The 19,319-nt window shown below is 44.2% G+C and overlaps 1 protein-coding gene across 11 annotated transcripts in view; it reads right to left on the reverse strand.

Annotated features, from left to right (window-relative positions):
* LOC122549978 (metalloreductase STEAP4) overlaps positions 1 to 18,972 on the reverse strand; it is a 28,970-nt gene extending 9,998 nt beyond the window's left edge. Inside the window, exons 1-5 of one of the 11 annotated variants that reach the window (XM_043690303.2) lie at positions 18,807 to 18,950; positions 18,447 to 18,536; positions 12,389 to 12,587; positions 10,660 to 10,821; positions 6,747 to 7,196 (exon numbers count right to left, since the gene is read on the reverse strand). In XM_043690303.2, the coding sequence (XP_043546238.2) occupies positions 6,747 to 7,196 (450 nt within the window). In that variant the 5' untranslated portion in view covers positions 10,660 to 10,821; positions 12,389 to 12,587; positions 18,447 to 18,536; positions 18,807 to 18,950. Of the gene's footprint in view, positions 1 to 6,746; positions 7,197 to 10,659; positions 10,822 to 12,388; positions 12,588 to 18,446; positions 18,537 to 18,806 lie in introns of all 11 variants that reach the window. The other 10 variants (XM_087987324.1, XM_043690302.2, XM_087987327.1 and 7 more) reach the window with 10 other exon arrangements.
* Between the last annotated feature and the right edge of the window lie 347 nt (positions 18,973 to 19,319).

Below are 19,319 nucleotides of genomic sequence, written 5' to 3' on the forward strand. Positions count from 1 at the left end.
CAGGGACATAAGCTAAAACTGTAAAATGTGAATAGCCAACAAAACATATGGAAAACAACTACACATAGAATCTCTACAGTGTGGAAACAGGCCCTTCAGCCCAACAAGTCCACACTGACCCTTCAAAGTGTAATCCACCCAGACGCATTCCCCCTACCCTATTACACTAGCTAATGCATTTAACCCACATATCCCTGAACATGATGGGCAATTTAGCACAGCCAATTCACCTAACCACCTAACCTGCACATCTTTGGACTGTGGGAGGAAATGGGAGCACATGAGGGAAACCCACACAGACACTGGGAGAATATGCAAACTCCACATAGATAGTTGCGCAAAGCTGGAATTGAACCCAGGTCCTGGCTCTGTGAGCCACCGTGCCACCATGGTATATGCAGATATGATAGAAATAGCAATGAAGTGGGAGCCAGCTCAATACTGGTTCTTTAGAAGCCTGGAGGTAACGTAATCACAAGTACCCGTAATGGTGCAAGATCAGGGTTGTTGCATACATAAGTAAGAGGCTGGAAGAGACAATTTTGTAAACAATGATATGGAAAGAACCTTCACACATACATCAATCCTGGAGGCAGCCACCACCATGGGGTAACAGTTGTACTGTTTTCTATTATGGAAACAATATTTTGTCCATCTAGTCATCGCTAGCCCAGCCAGAAAATAAACTAACAATAAAAGTGTTGTTAGATACTGGAAGACACAGCGTGATGACAACAGGAGATGCATTTGTAATATTGTAATATGAATCATCACAGAAATGTTTTATTGCAGTTGAGACCAAAAGGACAGAGACAGGTCATCTCTGTCTATATTCAAGCCTACAATCAACACCAGTAACAACTCACCATGCATGTGTTTGCATATTACCGTTAGATTGTAGAGAGTTTTAACACTGCAGTAATTTTATAAGTCGCAGTCAATTTGTAGAGTGGTTTGAACTGTGGTAATTTGTTTAAGTTTGAGGCTTAGGATTTTGTGTTGTGGTTTCTGCAAAGTCTGGCCATACATATTTTGTCATCGTAATGTTTGAAGTGTAAGGAAAATGGGAACAGAAAAATGGTTTGTGGACAGAAAACAGAGAATAGGGACAATTGGGGAATTTTCAGGATAGTAGGATATTACTCCTGGAGTATTGCAAAGTTCAGTGCTGGGGTACTATATACTATAATCTATCATAATGATTCAAATGAAGGGACCAAGTGTAATGCAGAGAAATTTGCTGATGCTGCAAAGTAAGCTACAAAGAACTCAATAAAGCATCTTCAAAAAAATATTAACAGATTAAGTTGGCTAAAATTTAGCAAAGGAGAAAGTGAGGTCTGCAGATGCTGGAGATCAGAGTTGAAACTTTATTGCTGGAACAGCACAGCAGGTCAGGCAGCATCCAGGGAACAGGAGATTCGACGTTTCGGGCACAGGCCCTTCTTCAGGAATGAGCAGAGAGTGTTCAGCAGGAGAAGATAAAAGGTAGGGAGGAGGGACTTGGAGGAGGGGCGTTGGAAATGTGATAGGTGGAAAGAGGTCAAGGTGAGGGTGATAGGTCGGAGTAGGATGGAGGCGGAGAGGTCAAGAAGAAGACTGCAGGTCAGGAAGGCGGTGCCGGGCTGGAGGGATCCGGCTGAGACAAGGTGGGGGGAGGGGGGATGAAGAAACTGGTGAAGTCCAAGTTCATCCCCTGCGGTTGGAGGGTTCCCAGTCGGAAGATAAGACGCTCCTCCTCCGACCGTCGGGTTGTTGTGGTTTGGCGGTGGATGAGTCCAATGACCTGCATATCCTCGGTGGAGTGGGAGGGGGAGTTGAAATGCTGTGCTACAGGTTGGTTGGGTTGGTTCGTCCGGGTGGCCCAGAGGTGCTCTCTGAATCGCTTCGCAAGTAGGCGGCCTGTTTCCCCAATATAGAGGAGGCCACACCGGCTGCAGCGGATGCAGTAGATGATGTGGGTGGAGGTGCAGGTGAATCTGTGGCGGATATGGAAGTTTCCTTTGGGGCCTTGGAGAGAAGTGAGGGGGGAGGTGTGGGCGCAAGTATTGCACCTCCTGCGGTTGCAAGGGAAGGTGCCGGGAGTGGAGGTTGGGTCGGTGGGGGGTGTGGATCTGACAAGGGAGTCGCGGAGGGAGTGGTCTCTACGGAAAGCTGATAGGGGAGGGGAGGGAAATATATCCTTGGTGCTGGGGTCTGTTTGGAGGTGGCGGAAGTGACGGCGGATGATGCGCTGTACATGGAGATTGGTGGGGTGGTAGGTGAGGACCAGTGGGGTTCTGTCCTGGTGGCGGTTGGAGGGGCGGGGCTCAAGGGCGGAGGAGCGGGAAGTGGAGGAGATGCGGTGGAGGGCACCGTCGACCACGTCGGGGGGGAAATTGCGGTCCTTGAAGAAGGAGGCCATCTGTGTTGTACGTATTTTGAACTGGTCCTCCTGGGGGCAGATGCGGCGGAGATGAAGGAATTGGGAGAATGGGATGGCATTTTTACAGGGGGCAGGATGGGAGGAGGTTACAGGGGGCAGGACCGCCAAACCACAACAACCCGACGGTCGGAGGAGGAGCGTCTTATCTTCCGACTGGGAACCCTCCAACCGCAGGGGATGAACTTGGACTTCACCAGTTTCTTCATCCCCCCTCCCCCCACCTTGTCTCAGCCGGATCCCTCCAGCCCGGCACCGCCTTCCTGACCTGCAGTCTTCTTCTTGACCTCTCCGCCTCCATCCTACTCCGACCTATCACCCTCACCTTGACCTCTTTCCACCTATCACATTTCCAACGCCCCTCCTCCAAGTCCCTCCTCCCTACCTTTTATCTTCTCCTGCTGAACACTCTCTGCTCATTCCTGAAGAAGGGCCTGTGCCCGAAACGTCGAATCTCCTGTTCCCTGGATGCTGCCTGACCTGCTGTGCTGTTCCAGCAATAAAGTTTCAACTAAAATTTAGCAAATGTGAGTATTCACTGTGGTGGGAAAAGTGAAAATGTCAAATATTTTTAAATGGTGAGAAACCATTACTTTTCACTAAAGCAAATATGAGGGATACAAGAAATCTAAAATACAAACAGAAAATGTTGAAACACTCAGCAGGGAAAGAAGTACAGCCCATATTTCAAGTCAATGATCTTTCATCGAAACTAGAGATGTGACACGTCATTCCCAAGGTTAGAGACAGGGAAAGGGCTGGTGGGCAGTAGGAAAGCAGAAAAAAGATACTGCCCATTTAATTGCCTGCATTTCTAATTTAACCCTTCCCCTCTCTCACAGATTGTCTTCCTCTTTTTCCTCAAACTGCACCAGTCTCCACACTGAACAGAATTCCTCCACCTTTAGTGTGATAAACATAGAAAATAGTAGCAGGAATCAGCCATCCAGTCCTTCCAGGCTGCTCCATCATTCAATATGATCATGGCTGATCATCCTACTCAAAATCCTATTCCTGCTTTCTCGCCTGACTCGTGGATCTCATGAGCCCTAAAAACTATATTTAACTCCACCTTGAAAACATTCAATGTTTTAGCCTCAACCATTTTCTGTGGCAGAGAATTCCACTGGCTCACCACTCTCTGGGCAAATTTACTCCTGATCTCAGTCCTAAGTAGCCTACTCTGTGTCCTTAGCCCGTGCTCCCTGATTATGGACTTCAGTCATAAAGATCAACGTTCTTGCTTTTATCCTGGTGGAATTTTGGAAATCTCCACAAGATTCCCCCTCATTCATCTAAACCCCAGTGAATATGCATCTAGTCAATCCAGTTTCTCTTCATATGCCATTATTGCCATCCCAGGAATCCATCCGGTAAACTAATGATGAAGCTACCCAAAACATTTTCCCCTTTCCTTTCAGAATTCCAAATAGACTGTTTCATCCGTGATTCCTTAGTCCAGTCTTTAGGCGTCTTCAGCATCGCCTTCACATTGCAAAGTACTGACCCATGCAACTTAAAAGTACTAGGTTATGCCAAGCCATGCCCCTACCCACCTCCTTTTGCCCTTTCCTCTCTATGTCACTTCACCTAGTGTCCACAATGAGCAAATTCAGGAACCATGCTGACATACAATGAAGTAATGTCATCATGCATGACATCGCTGCTAAAAGCTACAATCCCATTGATGACAAAAATTCAATTCATTGAAATTACTTCAACTAATCTCTTATGAAATCAAACATTTCACTAAGTGCCTCATCTCTTATAAATCAAACATTTCAACTTTAGAAACACTCGAAGCTGTGCATCAAACAATTCACTTGGCAGGCACCCCATATTAAAAATGGTAGACTGGGAAATTGGTATTCAACTCAAATTCTACAATGACACGTTATAACATGCATAATGAAAAATCTAACATTGTTTTCTTTTTAATTCCTTTGACGGCTTTGGATGTATTTTGACAATACCAATGGTTTCACATACTTATTAGAAAAAAAATCATGTACGTTTTTAATAATCCAAGCACGTACCTGACCTTACCTCCCTCACCAAAGGTTTCCTGGCACTAAGTCCATTGGTTCTTTTATCTCTTTAATGTAATACTCTGGCCATTCAGATTAATCCAAAAGTTCAGACCTGCTTTAACAAGTCTATTTGTGAACACTTTGGGTTCCATGCTGCAGAGATGCCAACATTCCATTTCACTGGCGACCACTAGTTCTTTAAATGGCCAATTGCCTTCATAATTATAGACCAGTGAGCCTTACTTCTGTTGTAGGAAAGGTTTTGGAAAGGATTATAAGAGATAAGATTTATAATCATCTAGCAAACAAAAATTTGATTTCAGATAGTCAACATGGTGTCATCAAGGGCAGGTCGTGTCTCACAAACCTCATTGAGTTTTTTGAGAAGGTGACCAAGCATGTAGATGAGGGTAGGGCAGTTGACGTGGTGTACATGGCCTTCATTAAAGCCTTTGACAAGGTTCCACATGGTAGGCTGATGGAGAAAATGCAGAGGCACGGAATTGAGGGTGATTTAGCAGTTTGGATTAGAAACTGGCTTTCTGAAAGAAGGCAGCGAGTGGTGGTTGATGGAAGATATTCAGCTTGGAGTCCAGTTACTAGTGGTGTGCCACAAGGATCTGTTTAGGGACCACTGCTGTTTGTCATTTTGACAAATGACTTAGAAGCAGGCATAGGTGGATGGATTAGTAAATTTGCAGACAACACTAAGGTCAGTGGAGAGGTCGACAGTGTGGAAGAATGATAATGGTTGCAGGGGGACTTGGATAAACTGCAGAATTGGGCTGAGAGGTGGCAAATGGAGTTCAGTGCAACTAAATGTGAGGTGATGCACATTGGGAAGAATAACAGGAAGGCAGAGTACTGGGTCGATGGAAAGATTCTTGGTAGTGTGAATGTGCAGAGGGATCTTGGAGTTCATGTACATAGATCCCTGAAAGTTGCCACCCAGGTGGGTCGTGCTGTTAAGAAAGCATATGGTGTGTTAGGCTTCATTCTTAGTGGGATTGAGTTCCGGAACTGCAATATCATGCTGCAACTACACAAAACACTGGTGCAGCCACACTTGGAATATTGTGTACAGTTCTGGTCCCCATATTTCAGGAAGGATGTGGAAACATTGGAAAAGGTGCAGAGGAGATTTACCAGGATGTTGCCTGGTCTGGAGGGAAGGCCTTATGAGGAAAGGCTGAGAGACTTGAACCTGTTCTCATTGGCAAGAAGAAGGCTAAGAGGGGATTTGATAGAAACATACAAGATGGTCAGAGGATTAGATAGAGTAGACAGTGAAAGTTTTTTTCCTAGGATGGTGACAAGGGGGCATAACTACAAATTGAGGGGTGATAGATTTAAGACAGATGACAGAGGCAGGTTCTTTACACAGAGAGTGGTAAGGGCGTGGAATGCACTACCTGCTAATGTAGTCAACTCAGCCACATTAGGGAGATTTAAACAATCCTATGGTAAACAACATGGATGATTTTGGGATAGTGTAGGGGGACGAGCTGAGAATAGTTCACAGGTCGGTGCAACATCGAGGGCCGAAGGGCCTGTTCTGTGCTGTGTTGTTCTATGTTCTATAATGAATACAAGAGTAAAATCTGTCTGATTCTATTCCCATGTCCACAAAACTTGGAAGATGTCATGTGCAAGGTCAGCAGTTCTGATTTTTACTATGATTTTGAAGACTTCCCTTGTGATGAAAACTTGAGGTGAGGTGTTTGTCATTATTCCTCGTGATTTGAATTACAAGAGTAAGGAGCTTTTGCTGCAATTGTATGGGTCTTTGATGTGATCATATCTGGAGTACTGTGTAATTTTCTGGTATTCAGACCTAAAGGAGAATATAATTTCCTGTAAAGTGGTGTGACGAAAGTCAACCAGATTGATTCCTGTAATGAAGGAGTTGCCCTATGAACAGCGATTGAATGGACTGGACACAAATTCTCTGGAGATTAGAAAGCTGAAAGGGGCTCTCATTGTAATATTTGGGTTCTGAGAGCACTTGACAAGGTAGATGCTGACAGACTGTTTCCTTTGTCTTGTACAGGAGAGGTCATCCCAAGATAACGGGCTGGCAATTTATAACTGTGATCAGAGGAAATGTCTTAATTTTATTGAAACTCTGTCATTAAGTATATTCAATGCAGAGATCAATGTACTTTAGGATTCAAAAGGAAGCAAGTGACAGGGAAATTGACGCTGCAAGTTAAAGATCATCATGATCTTATTGAATGGCCAGGCAGTTGCAAGAAACTACATAGTCAATTCCTGCTCTTACATTCAGATCTTACCTGACTGCTGGCATCAAAGTTACCCGACTGCAGAGCCCAGGCTGAAACTGTGTTGAATCCCTTCACCACTTTGGCTTTGGGAACCAATTGGGACAGATATTGTGCATTGGATTCAGGATATTGATTCACTTTGAGGTTGTTGCTCACATCGACCAGCACCTTCCCATCTAGCTGGTCAGACAGGGCTGAAATGAAATCATAGTTTTCCCTGTGAACTGCCAGGAAAATGATCTTGGATGTATTCAGGGCCTCCACATGGCTAAACACTTGTGCTCCACTTGGAAGTAGGGTAGAGTTTCTTGCGTCTCGGCTACCATAGACTACCGGGTAGCCTGACTTGAGCAGCCTCATGCCCAAGGATCTTCCAAAATCCCCAGTGCCAAAAATACAGATCGTATCCCTTTTATTGGCATTTTCACCACCTCCAGTCATTACTAATGAATTTTCCATCTGTAAAAAGAAACACATTAAAGAAGATGTTACCTTTATTGAGTACTCTAAAAACATAATGTGCCAATATTATAGAAAATTCTAGCTAGTGACTTGTACTTCAAACCAGGCCAAGTCTAACATGTATTTCTCATTATGTTATGGCATTTGTTGCCCATCTCTCTCTACTGTGTTTCTCTGTTTCCCTCTTTCCATGCCTCAGTTAGATATAGGAGTTTATCAAAAGTAATAAAATAGACCAAGTTGGATGAATCAAATCAGCATATTAATTAATAATAGGTGTCTGATGTAATGAGCTGAAAATGTGTTTCTGGAAAAGCGCAGCAGGTCAGGCAGCATCCAAGGAACAGGAGAATCGACGTTTCGGGCATAAGCCCTTCTTCAGGAATGAGGAAAGTGTGTCCAGCAGGCTAAGATAAAAGGTAGGGAGGAGGGACTTGGGCAAGGGGCGTTGGAAATGCGATAGGTGGAAGGAGGTCAAGGTGAGGGTGAAAGGCCGGAATGGGGTGGGGGCGGAGAGGTCAGGAAGAAGATTGCAGGTGAGGAAGGCGGTGCTGAGTTCGAGGGATTTGACTGACACAAAGTGGGGGGAGAGGAAATGAGGAAACTGGAGAAGTCTGAGTTCATCCCTTGTGGTTGGAGGGTTCCTAGGCTTAAGATGAGGCGCTCTTCCTCCAACCGTCGTGTTGCTAAGGTCTGGCGATGGAGGAGTCCAAGGACCTGCATGTCCTTGGTGGAGTGGGAGGGGATTGAAGTGTTGAGCCACGGGATGGTTGGGTTGGTTGGTCCGGGTGTTCCAGAGGTGTTCTCTGAAACGTTCCACAAGTAGGCAGTCTGTCTCCCCAATATAGAGGAGGCCACATCGGGTGCAGCGGATGCAATAGATGATGTGTGTGGAGGTGCAGGTGAATTTGTGGCGGATATGGAAGTATCCCTTGGGGCCTTGGAGGGAAGTAAGGGGGAAGGTGTGGGCGCAAGTTTTGCATTTCTTGCAGTTGCAGGGGAAGGTGCTGGGAGTGGAGGTTGGGTTGGTGGGGGGTGTGGACCTGACGAGGGAGTCACGGAGGGAGTGGTCTTTTCGGAACGCTGATAGGGGAGGGGAGGGAAATATCTCCCTGGTAGTAGGGTCCTTTGTAGGGGGCGGAAATGACGGCGGATGATACGCTGTACATGGAGGTTGGTGGGGTGGTAGGTGAGGACCAGTGGGGTTCTGTCCTGGTGGCAGTTGGAGGGGTGGGGGTCAAGGGCGGAGGAGCGGGAAGTGGAAGAGATGCGGTGGAGGGCATCGTCGACCACGTCTGGGGGGAAATTGTGGTCCTTGAAGAAGGAGGCCATCTGGGTTGTACGGATTTGGAACTGGTCCTCCTGGGAGCAGATGCGGCGGAGACGAAGGAATTGGGAATATGGGATGGTGTTTTTACAAGGGGCAGGGTGGGAGGAGGTGTAGTCTAGGTAGCTGTGGGAGTCGGTCGCTTTATAGTAAATGTCCGTGTTGATTCAGTCGCCTGAGATAGAAATGGAAAGGTCTAGGAAGGGGAGGGAGGAGTCTGAGACGGTCCAGGTAAATTTGAGGTCGGGGTGGAAGGTGTTGGTAAAGTGGATGAACTGTTCCACCTCCTTGTGGGAGCACGAGGCAGCGCCGATACAGTCATCGATGTAGCGGAGGAAAAGGTGTGGGGTGGTGCCAGTGTAGCTGCGGAAGATGGACTGTTCCACATATCCTACGAAGAGGCAGGCATAGCTGGGGCCCATGCGGGTGTCCATGGCTACTCCTTTGGTTTGGAGGAAGTGGGAGGATTGGAAAGAGAAGTTGTTGAGGGTGGGGACCAGTTCAGTCAGTCGAAGGAGGGTGTCAGTGGAAGGGTACTGGTTGGTACGGCGGGAAAGGAAGAAGCGGAGGACTTTGAGTCCTTCGTGATGGGGGATGGACGTGAGTCCAATGACGGTTGGAGGAAGAGCACCTCATCTTCCGCCTAGGAACCCTCCAACAACAAGGGATGAACTTAGGTTTCTCCAGGTTCCTCATTTCCCCTCCCCCCACCTTGTCTCAGTCAAATCCCTCGAACTCAGCACCGCCTTCCTAACCTGCAATCTTCTTCCTGACCTCTCTGCCCCCACCCCACTCCGGCCTATCACCCTCACCTTGACCTCCTTCCACCTATCGCATTTCCAACGCCCCTCCCCCAAGTCCCTCCTCCCTACATTTTATCTTAGCCTGCTGGACACACTTTCAACATTCCTGAAGAAGGGCTTATGCCCGAAACGTTGATTCTCCTGTTCCTTGGATGCTGCCTGACCTGCTGCGCTTTTCCAGCAACACATTTTCAGCTCTGATCTCCAGCATCTGCAGTCCACACTTTCTCCTCGTCTGATGTAATGAGGACCTGTATTGCATAAACTGATTTTGAACTGTCTCAATGATACTTCTCCAAGATGCATATTGTAAGAGACAAATTCAACCCCAATGATTCAATGGAAACCCAACAGGCATGTTGTTAAACTCATGTGCCCAATATCTCACAGAGGGTCTGCTGTAATCCCACAGGGCTCAGTTTAAACCAATGCCATTGAATACTGTGCCTTTACTCTGGTCTTCACACAGAAAACATAGGTCTCCTGCCTCAGGCACCTCCCTCCTCTGATTGTAAGACCCACCTGAATCCCTTCCCAATAAATGACCATTCCTGGTCTCATTCCCTTGAATTCCTACCTTCCCAGCTGTTGCTTCTTGCTCATTTGGATTTGGGGCTTAGGACTGGGCCTATGTGGATGAAACCTGGAATTTAAAATATTAGTAGGCCTCCCAATGCTGAATTAAGACCTTTTTCCAGTCATGTTCAGCCTCCCAGAAGACAGGAGAGGAAGAGGCCAAACAAGCAAAAAGTGGGAGTGGGGCACAGTGTAAATAAAATGGCTTGCAGTACCAAAGGCCCACCACTTCAGACCCAGTGAGGTACTTTGGAACCATGGTCACTATCGATAGGTAGGGAATTGCATCAGTGAATGTATGCAGGGTAAGCCCACAAAGTATAATGATCAGATAATTGGCTTATTGGTTGAGGGAGAAATCTTTGCCAGAATGCTCACAGTGATGTTTTTGTTGAATAATTGTAAGCATGTAGTAGCGACAATCATTTATCCTAGCACAGCAAGATGGGGGAGGGGAGGAACTGGGTGTGGTGGGAGGGATGCCCTGGGAAGCTTTGAATATATTGAGAAAATATCATCAGGACCATCACCCCATGATTCAGTGCCACAGACATTTTGATGTCAGTAACACAACAGCAAGAGTGACAAGTTGCGTTTTGCTATCCTTATTTATCAGCATTACGTTGTGTAACGGCACTCGCTGGCTTTTCACCCCAACATGCTGATAATTCCGTTTGCAGCATCTGCATAGGAATGCTACCACTTGCACACACCCCTCCAAGTCCTGTAACATTCTGACTTGGAACTGTATCACCTGCTTCAGTAGATGGTCAAAATCCTGGAACCCACTTCCGATCAGCACTGCTGGTCGTCTGGCTAATCAATTGGAGCCCTTCAAGATGTAGGGTACACCTCCATTCTGAATGGCAGTTAGGAATGAGCTGTAAATGCTGGCCCAGCCAATGGCACCCAAATCCTGTGAAAGTGTAAAGAAGGAATTGATGATGTACTCCATGTGCTTCTCCTTCTCTCACAAGTGGTCCTTTCAATAAATCCTCTCATCACTGTAATCACGCACTTGCCTGTTACTGCCGTTCACACAACAGTTAAAAGCTGCATTCTGCCTTTACCTGGTATTAACTGCAAAGCATTTCATCCCTATGATATAGTTTCTGTTTCATACTGGAGCTACTTCCTTGGACAGAAACACTTTTGCATCCTGTTCAATAGTTGTTGCTGCTCATTCTCACAAAGCACACTATAGGAATTAACTTCACACATTTGTACAACATGACATAACAGCCACTCACAGGGAAAGTGGACACCAGAGGGTATAGTGGCCAGCTGTCTTCCATGCCCTTGCCCAGAAAGCAGGAAGACCTTTAACGTTATTGAAGCAGACAACTACAAGAGCTTTAGCAAAGGCAAAGCTGGAGGTCTTGCTCAGGGGGAATCTGTCTAACTATTTGCTCCTTTTATCACTTCTGAAGAAATTTTACATTAAGACATTGTGACAATATTTCTGAACTATGTGGGTCCTTATTGCTCTTTATTTTAACTCAATCCCTCTGATGACTCAATTTAGATGAATTTGAGTGGACAATACTCCAGAACAAATAATCATTTCAGCCTTCCCAGACATCAGCACAGAAACAGGCCGCTGGTTGATATGGAGTTAGAAAGGTGTGAACCCTGGCAACTTACCTTCAGATCACCATATCATAAACTGAATCTCTACAGTAATCAACAACCTAAGTAAATGATCTAGTACTGAGGTTACAGCCTATTGACAAGAAGATACTGGCAGAGCATTTAGAAATGCATGATGCAAATCAATCAGAGTTATCATAGCTTCATGAAGGAGAATTCAGGCCTGACAAGTTTATTTGTAGTATTTGAGAAGGTAACAAACAGGATAGATAAAGGAGAACCTGTAAATGTAATATATTTGGATTTTTAGTAGGCAATTGATAAGGTGACACACATTAGGCTACTTAATAAGATAAGAGCCGTGGTGTTAGTGGTAGTATATTAGCATGGATAGTGGATTGGCCAACCAATAGAAAACACCAAGAGTTGTGTTAAGGCCTGCATTTTCTGGAAGGCAATCTGTAATTGTTGGTGTGCCACAGAGCTCAGTGCTGGATACAATTATTTACAACGTGTATGAATGACTTGCATTAGGAAATGAATGTACTGTAGCCAAGTATGCAGATGACACAAAAATGAGTGGAAAGGCAAGTGGCGAGGATGACACAAAGAAAATTTCGCATTTTGGCAAGAAGAATAGAGGAGGTGAATATTATTTAAATGGAGAAGGACTGCAGAAAGCTACTGAACAAAGGGATTTGGGAGTTGTTGTCTGTGAATCGCAAAAAGTTTGCATCTAAGTTCAATGGGTCTTTGGGAAGTCAAATGGAATACAGTGGTGACCCCGGAATCCAAACGCCCTATTGTTCGAACAACTTGGAATCCGAACAATTATTTTGAGAAAATTTTGCCCTAAAATCCGAACATATTTTCAGAATCTGAACACCACGTACCGTTCAGGTCGCACATTATTTGTTCAGTTCGTCCCGGGAAGTAGTCGTGAAAGCATCTCTCGCGTGTCCATCACTGGTTTACCTCGCGTTTTCACCTTGATTTGTGCTGTGTTTTTTAAATTATCACCCTTGTGTATTCACCATGGCACCCAAGGAGAGCAGTGAAGCAAATAAGTGCATTCACCATTAGTACTCCTCACTAAGGTAAATGAAGTTATTTTCATGTTAGTACATTTATTTCTTGCTTTTATTATTATTACTTGATATTTAGGTCATTTACTCATCATATTTTACCTTAACCATGTGTATTTGCAGTTAAAAGTGTCTTGAAAATGTTTTTTTTGGGGTCCAAAAACAGATTAATTCACTTTCCATTATTTTTTATGGGGAAAATAGTTTCGGAATCTGAACTTTTCGCAATCTGAACAGCCTTGTGGAACAAATTAAATTTGGATTCCGAGGCACCACTATATTTATTTCAAAGGGAACGGAGTGCAAATGTAGGGAGATTTCGCTAAAAGTATAGAAGACTATAAGACCGTAAGAAATAGGAGTGGAAGTAAGGCCATTCGGCCCATTGAGTCCACTCCGCCATTCAACCATGGCTAAGGGGCATTTCAAGTCCACTTACTCGGACTCTCCCCGTATCCCTTAATTCCTGTGAGTTTAAGAATTTATCAATCTCTGTCTTGAAGACATTTAATGACCAGGTCAATGAATTCCACAGGCCCACCACTCTCTGGCTGAAGAATGTCTCCTCATTTCCATTCTAAATTGACTCCCTCTAATTCTAAGGCTGTGCCCACTTGTCCTAGTATCCCCGCCTGACGGAAACAATTTCCCAGTATCCACCCATTCTAAGCCATGTATTATCTTATAAGTTTCTATTAGACCTCACCTCAATCTCCTAAACTCTAATGATAACAATCCCAGGATCCTTAGCCATTCATCGTATGTTAGGCCTACCATTCAAGGGATCATCCATGTGAATCTCCGCTGGAAACGTTCCAGTGCCAGTATGTCCTTCCTGAGGTGTGGGGCCCAAAACTGGACACAGCATTCTAAGTGGGGCCTAACCAGAACTTTATGAAGTCTCAGTAGCACATCACTGCTTTTACATTCCAACCCTCTTGAGATAAATGACAATATTACATTTGCTTTCTTAACCTGCAAGTCAACCTTTAGAGAATCCTGTACTCGCACTCCGAGATCCCTTTGTACTTTGGTAATATGAAGTTTCTCACTGTTTAGAAAATAGTCCATGCCTATGTTCTTTTTTTCAAAGTACAAGACCTCACATTTGCTTACATTGAATTTCATCAGCCATTTCTTGGACCACTCTCAAAAACTGTCAAAAAGTCTAGAGCCTCCTTACCTCCTCAGCATTACCTAACTTCATATCATCGGCGAACTTCGCCAGAATGCCCCCAGTCCCTTCGTCCAGATCATTAATACATAAAGTGAATAGCTGTGGTCCCAGCACTGAACCCTGCAGGACACCACTTGTCACTAGCTGCCATTCCAAAAAAGAACCTTTTATTCCAACCTCTGTCAGACAGCCAATCTTCAATCCATGCCTGTAGCTCACCTTGAACATCATGGGCCTTCACCTTACTCGGCAGCATCCTGTAAGGCACCTTATCGAAAGCCTTTTGGAAGACTAGGTAGATAACATCCACTGGGTTTCCCTGGTCTAAATTACTTGTCACCCCTTCAAAGAATTCTAACAGGTTTGTCCGGCATGACCTCCCCTTACTAAATCCATGCTGATTTGTTCTAATCCGACCCTACACTTCCAAGAATTTAGAAATCTTATCCTTAATGATGGATTTTAGAATTTTACCTACAACCGAGGTTAGGCTAATTAGCCTATAATTTTCCATCTTTTGTCTTGACCCTTTCTGGAACAAGGGGGTTACAACAGCGATTTTCCAATTATCTGGGACTTTCCCAGACTCCAGTGATTTTTGAAAGATTACAACCAATGCCTCCGTTATTTCTTCAGCCACCTCCCTCAGAACTCTAGGATGTAGATCAATTTTTAGACTTTTTAGCTTTTCAAGTACTTTCTCTTTTGTAATGGCTACTATACTCAACTCTGCACCTTGACTCTCCTTAATTGTTGGGATATTACTCACATCTTCCACTGTGAAAACTGACACAAAGTAGTTCTTAAGTTCTTCAGCTATTTCCTTATCTCCCATCACTAGCCTTCCAGCAGCAATTTGAAGTGGCCCAATGTCTACTTTTGCCTCTTGTTTGTTTCTTATGTATTGAAAGAAACTTTTACTATCATTTCTAATATTACTGGCTAGCTTACCTTCATATTTGATCCTCTCCTTCCTTATTTCTCTCTTTGTTATCCTCTATTTGTTTTGTAGTCTTCCGAAATCTTCTGATTTCCGCGTGCTCTTGGCCACTTTATAGGCTCTTTTCTTTTCCATGATACACTTCCTGACTTCCTTTGTCAGCCATGGCTGTCTAATCCCCTAGCCTCCTCCACCCAACCTCACCCCCCAACAACCCACCACCCCAGGTAATCTTTCTTTTCTTTGGATTTAACCTCTGTACTGTGTCCTCAATTAAACCCAGAAATTCCTGCCATTGTTGTTCTGCTGTCTTCCCTGCTAGGCTCTGCTTCCAGTCAATTTTTGTCAGTTCCTCTCTCATGCCCCTGTAATTACCTTTATTTAACTGTAACACCATTACATCCGAGTTTGTCTTCTCTCTTTCAATCTGCAGACTGCACTCTACCATATTATGATCGCTGCCTCTGAAGTGTTCGCTTGCTTTAAGGTCTTTTATAAAGTCTGGCTCGTTACATAGCACTAAGTCCAGAATAGCCTGCTCCCTTGTGGGCTCCATCACAAGCTGTACCAAAAAGCCATCCTGTAAGCATTCCATGAACTCCATTTCTTTGGATCCACCGGCAACATTATTCAGCCAGTCCATTTGCATATTGAAGTCCCCCATGATCACCGTGACCTTGCCTTTCTGACATGCCCTATCTAATTCCTGGTACATCTTGCGTCCCTGGTCCTGACCACTTCTGGGAGGTCTGTTCATAATTTCCATTCTGGTTTTTTCACCTTTGTGGTTCCTCAACTCCACCCACACACACTCCACATCATCTGACCCTATGTCATTCTGTGCCATAAATTTAATTTCATTCTTAACTAACAAGGCAACCCCTTCCCCTCTGCCCACCTCCCTGTTTTTTCAATAAGTTGTAAATCCTTGGATATTTAACTGCCAGTCCTGAACCCCCTACAACCACATCTCTATGATGCCCACCACATCATAATTGTTTGCGATGATTTGTGCTGTTAATTCATCTACTTTGTTATGAATACTACAAGCATTCAGGTAAATCACCTTAATGCTAATTTTCTTATCCTCATGGTTTCCATCACCGAAAGTAATTTGTGCTAAGTTATCCTTCCTTTTTGCTTCATTCCTGGTCTACCTTGAACTTAAACCCTGCACACATGCTAACCTGCTGCTTAGCTTTCTACTTTTGCTTTCCCTTCCCCCCGACTCACAAGTTTAAAATCCTAGTGTCCACTCTATTTAAACACTGGTTCCAGATCGGTTCAGGTGGAGACCGTCCCATCGGTACAGATCGCCCCAGTTCCAAAACTGATACCAATGTCCCATGAAGTGGAATCCCTCTTTCCCACACCAATCTCTTAGTCATGTGTTTACTTCCCTAATTTTTTTATCCCTATGCCAATTGGCATGTGGCTCGGGCAGTAATCCAGAGACTATGATCCTTGAAGACCTGTTCTTCAGTTTCTTTCGTAGTGCTTGATAATCCCCAAACAGGTCCTCCTGACTAGCCTTGCCTGTGTTGTTTGTGCCAACGTGTACCACAACAACTGGATCTTCTCCCTCCCGCTCCAATACTCTTTCAAGCCGGTCAGAGATGTCCTACACCCTGGTACCGGACAGGCAACACACTGTGCAGGACTTCTCATCCGGCTCACAAAAGGATACTATCTGTCCCCCTAATTATGGAATCCCCTACAACAACTACTTGTCTTTTTGCTCCCTCCTCCTGTATGGCCGTCTGCACCATGGTGCCGAGGTCAGCTGGCTCAACCTGTCCACAGGCCTTTCCCTCACCCATACAGGGAGCAAAAATCTCATACCTGTTGGACAAGGTTGAGAGTTAAGGCTCCTCCATTCCTGAACTCAGCATCCCCCTGCCTACCTCACTTACAGTCACATTCAGTTGTTCCTGATAACTAACTGAATTTGAATTACTTAATCTACCCGGTATGACTGCCTCCTGAAACAAAGCGCTCCCCCTCTCGGATGTGCCGCAGTGTTTGAAGCTCAGATTCCACATCATCAATTCTGATTTGGAGTTGTTCCCGCAACCAACACTTTCTGCAGATATTGTCCCTGCCATTCACAATGGGATCAGCCATCTCACACATCATACAGGTAGAGCACATCACCCGTCCAGCCATCTCTACTTGTTTAATTAATTCATACAAGGCACTAGTCAAACCAAGTTGGAAAACTGCAAACAGTTTTGGGCCTGTGATCTAAAGCAAGCTATATTGCTATTGGAGAGAGTCCAGAGAAGGTTCACTCGGCTGATACTCCCAGGTGTGGAGGGATTGTCTTTTGAGAAAAGGTCAAGTAGATTGGGCTGGTACATGATGGAATGTAGAGGATTGAGAGGGGACTTCATTAGAGCATATAAGAATTTTAGGGGACTTGACAGGATAGATGCAGAAAGGTTGTTTCCCATTGTGGAAGAGACTGGCGGCATGGTAGATCAGTGGTTAGCACTGCTACCTCACAGCACCAGGTTCAATTCCAGCCTCGGGTAACTGTCTGTGTGGAGTTTGCACATTCTCCCTGTGTCTGCGTGGGTTTCCTCCCACAGTCCAAAGATGTGCAGGTCAGATGAATTGCCCATGGTGCTCGGTGCATTAGTCAGAGGGGGGGAGGGTTGGTGTGGACTTGTTGGGCTGAAGGGTCTGTTTCCACACTGTAGGGAATCTAATCTGAGAGTAAGGAATCAAATATTTAAGGCACAGATGAGGAAGAATTTCTTTGCTCAGAGGGTTATGATCCAATGGAATTCTTGACCACGGAGGGCTGTTGAGACTGAATCATTAAGTTTATTCAAGGCTGAGAGACATTGATTTTTAATCAGTATGTGAATCAAGGGTTATGGAAAAAGTCAGAAAAGTGGAGTTGGGGATTATCAAATCATCAGCTATCTCATTGAATGGTGGATCAAACTGAATAGTGTGAATGGCCCATATTTGCTCCTATGTTTTATGGTCAATGGCCTTATGGACATGTTGCAAAGTACTGGGGGATTGTCTTTGGATAAGGCATTAAATCAATTCCTTATGAGAATGATGCATCCATGGCACTATTTGAAGAAGAGTTCCATTTGAAACTCAATCCCAAAATAACATCAAAAACAGACTTTCTGGTCATTTATTTAATTGCTGTCATTGAGACAGTATTGCTTTCTTTGAAGCATTGAAGCATTTCCTACATTTGACTGCAATGCAAAAACGTGGGGTCTAAATTGCTTAGCAAGATCCTAAGGTTGTAAATGGAAGTTTGTTTTCTCATGCATGATGAATTTAAGGATTAAAGTGTGTACAAACAGTGGGAAGGACCAGTGGAGTTGCTACGAGGGCAATAAGGGTGACTTCCACATCAGACAGTGCGTAATATTGTACTGAGTTTTTTCTGATTGCTTTGAAGAGGACTAAGCAGAAATAAGCTAATGAAGAAATTCTTAAAAGAAACACTGGCAGGTAAAGTCTATAGCTGGATTCCAGTGACCTGAGCATTTGCAGATAATGTCCCTGAAATACCAATTCTGAAACACTGTTCCAGTTCTTTATCACCAGCTGCTAGTAAACCCCTCCATCATGTGCTGTTTCTGGTGAAAATATTGCTGACTTTTTATTAAGTACCAATTAATCAGGCTCGTACCTGATTCAGGCAGTACCTCAGCCAACCTCAGAAGATTCCCATCCAAAAGATTATTGACAAAAATTCAGAAGTTCACAAGCACCTGTGATTTCTGCAGTATCACTGTCCTGTTCCCATCTGTCGAAGACATTTATTACTGGCCCCGCTGTCTTTGCTCACACAATAAGCATATCTGCTTGAACAAAATATCAAAAAGACCACTAAAAATATTTAAAAGTATAACCTAATATTACTAAACAACATGGGAAAGAAGAGGTTAAGAGAAAAATTGGATTAAACTACTGAAAGACTGAGCAATTTTCACATCTTGCATTTCATGATTTTCTGACAATATATTTGGATCTTTTAACTACTGTACACAAAGCAGCTTTCTAAATTGTTGAAAAAATAGATTTGTGAAATATCTTTCATTTTCTTTTCCAACAGAAGTTATCTAACTCACCACAATCTGTAATCTTTTGTACCAAGATTGCCACACAGTTGGCTAGAAACTCACATTTGCTGGTTTGTTTGGTCGTCCGTACAGGCTCAACAATCTGGGAGGTGTTTCAATGCTTTCTGCCTTTAAATAGTTAGCTGTATGATTCTCAATTGCCCACTGCTTTCCTTTCTTACTCTCTGTCTGTCAGCACAAGTCATTACTAATCATATTCAAATTCCTCAAAGATTGTGGTGAAATCCCAAATGACCGTTAATCTGATGTTAACAGTTCATTCCCAGAAATGTACACCATAGTATTATGCAACTGGTATTCTGACCTACTTTCTGAAAGCACAATAGTTACAGCAATGTAGTGCCAGTACACTGGATGAGTAATATACTTCAGAAGGCTGTTGAATTATATCAGATGTCAAGGATGTACACTAACATCATGTACATGTAATTTATTCAAACCTCAGATATTTTCAACTGTTATGCAATGAATGGTGTTATTACACTTTCTCTTGACTTGTAT

This window comes from Chiloscyllium plagiosum, unplaced genomic scaffold (genome assembly GCF_037043375.1).
Source record: "Chiloscyllium plagiosum isolate Xiang-an unplaced genomic scaffold, Cpla_swu_hap1 HiC_scaffold_5, whole genome shotgun sequence".
NCBI classification, from domain to species: domain Eukaryota; kingdom Metazoa; phylum Chordata; class Chondrichthyes; order Orectolobiformes; family Hemiscylliidae; genus Chiloscyllium; species Chiloscyllium plagiosum.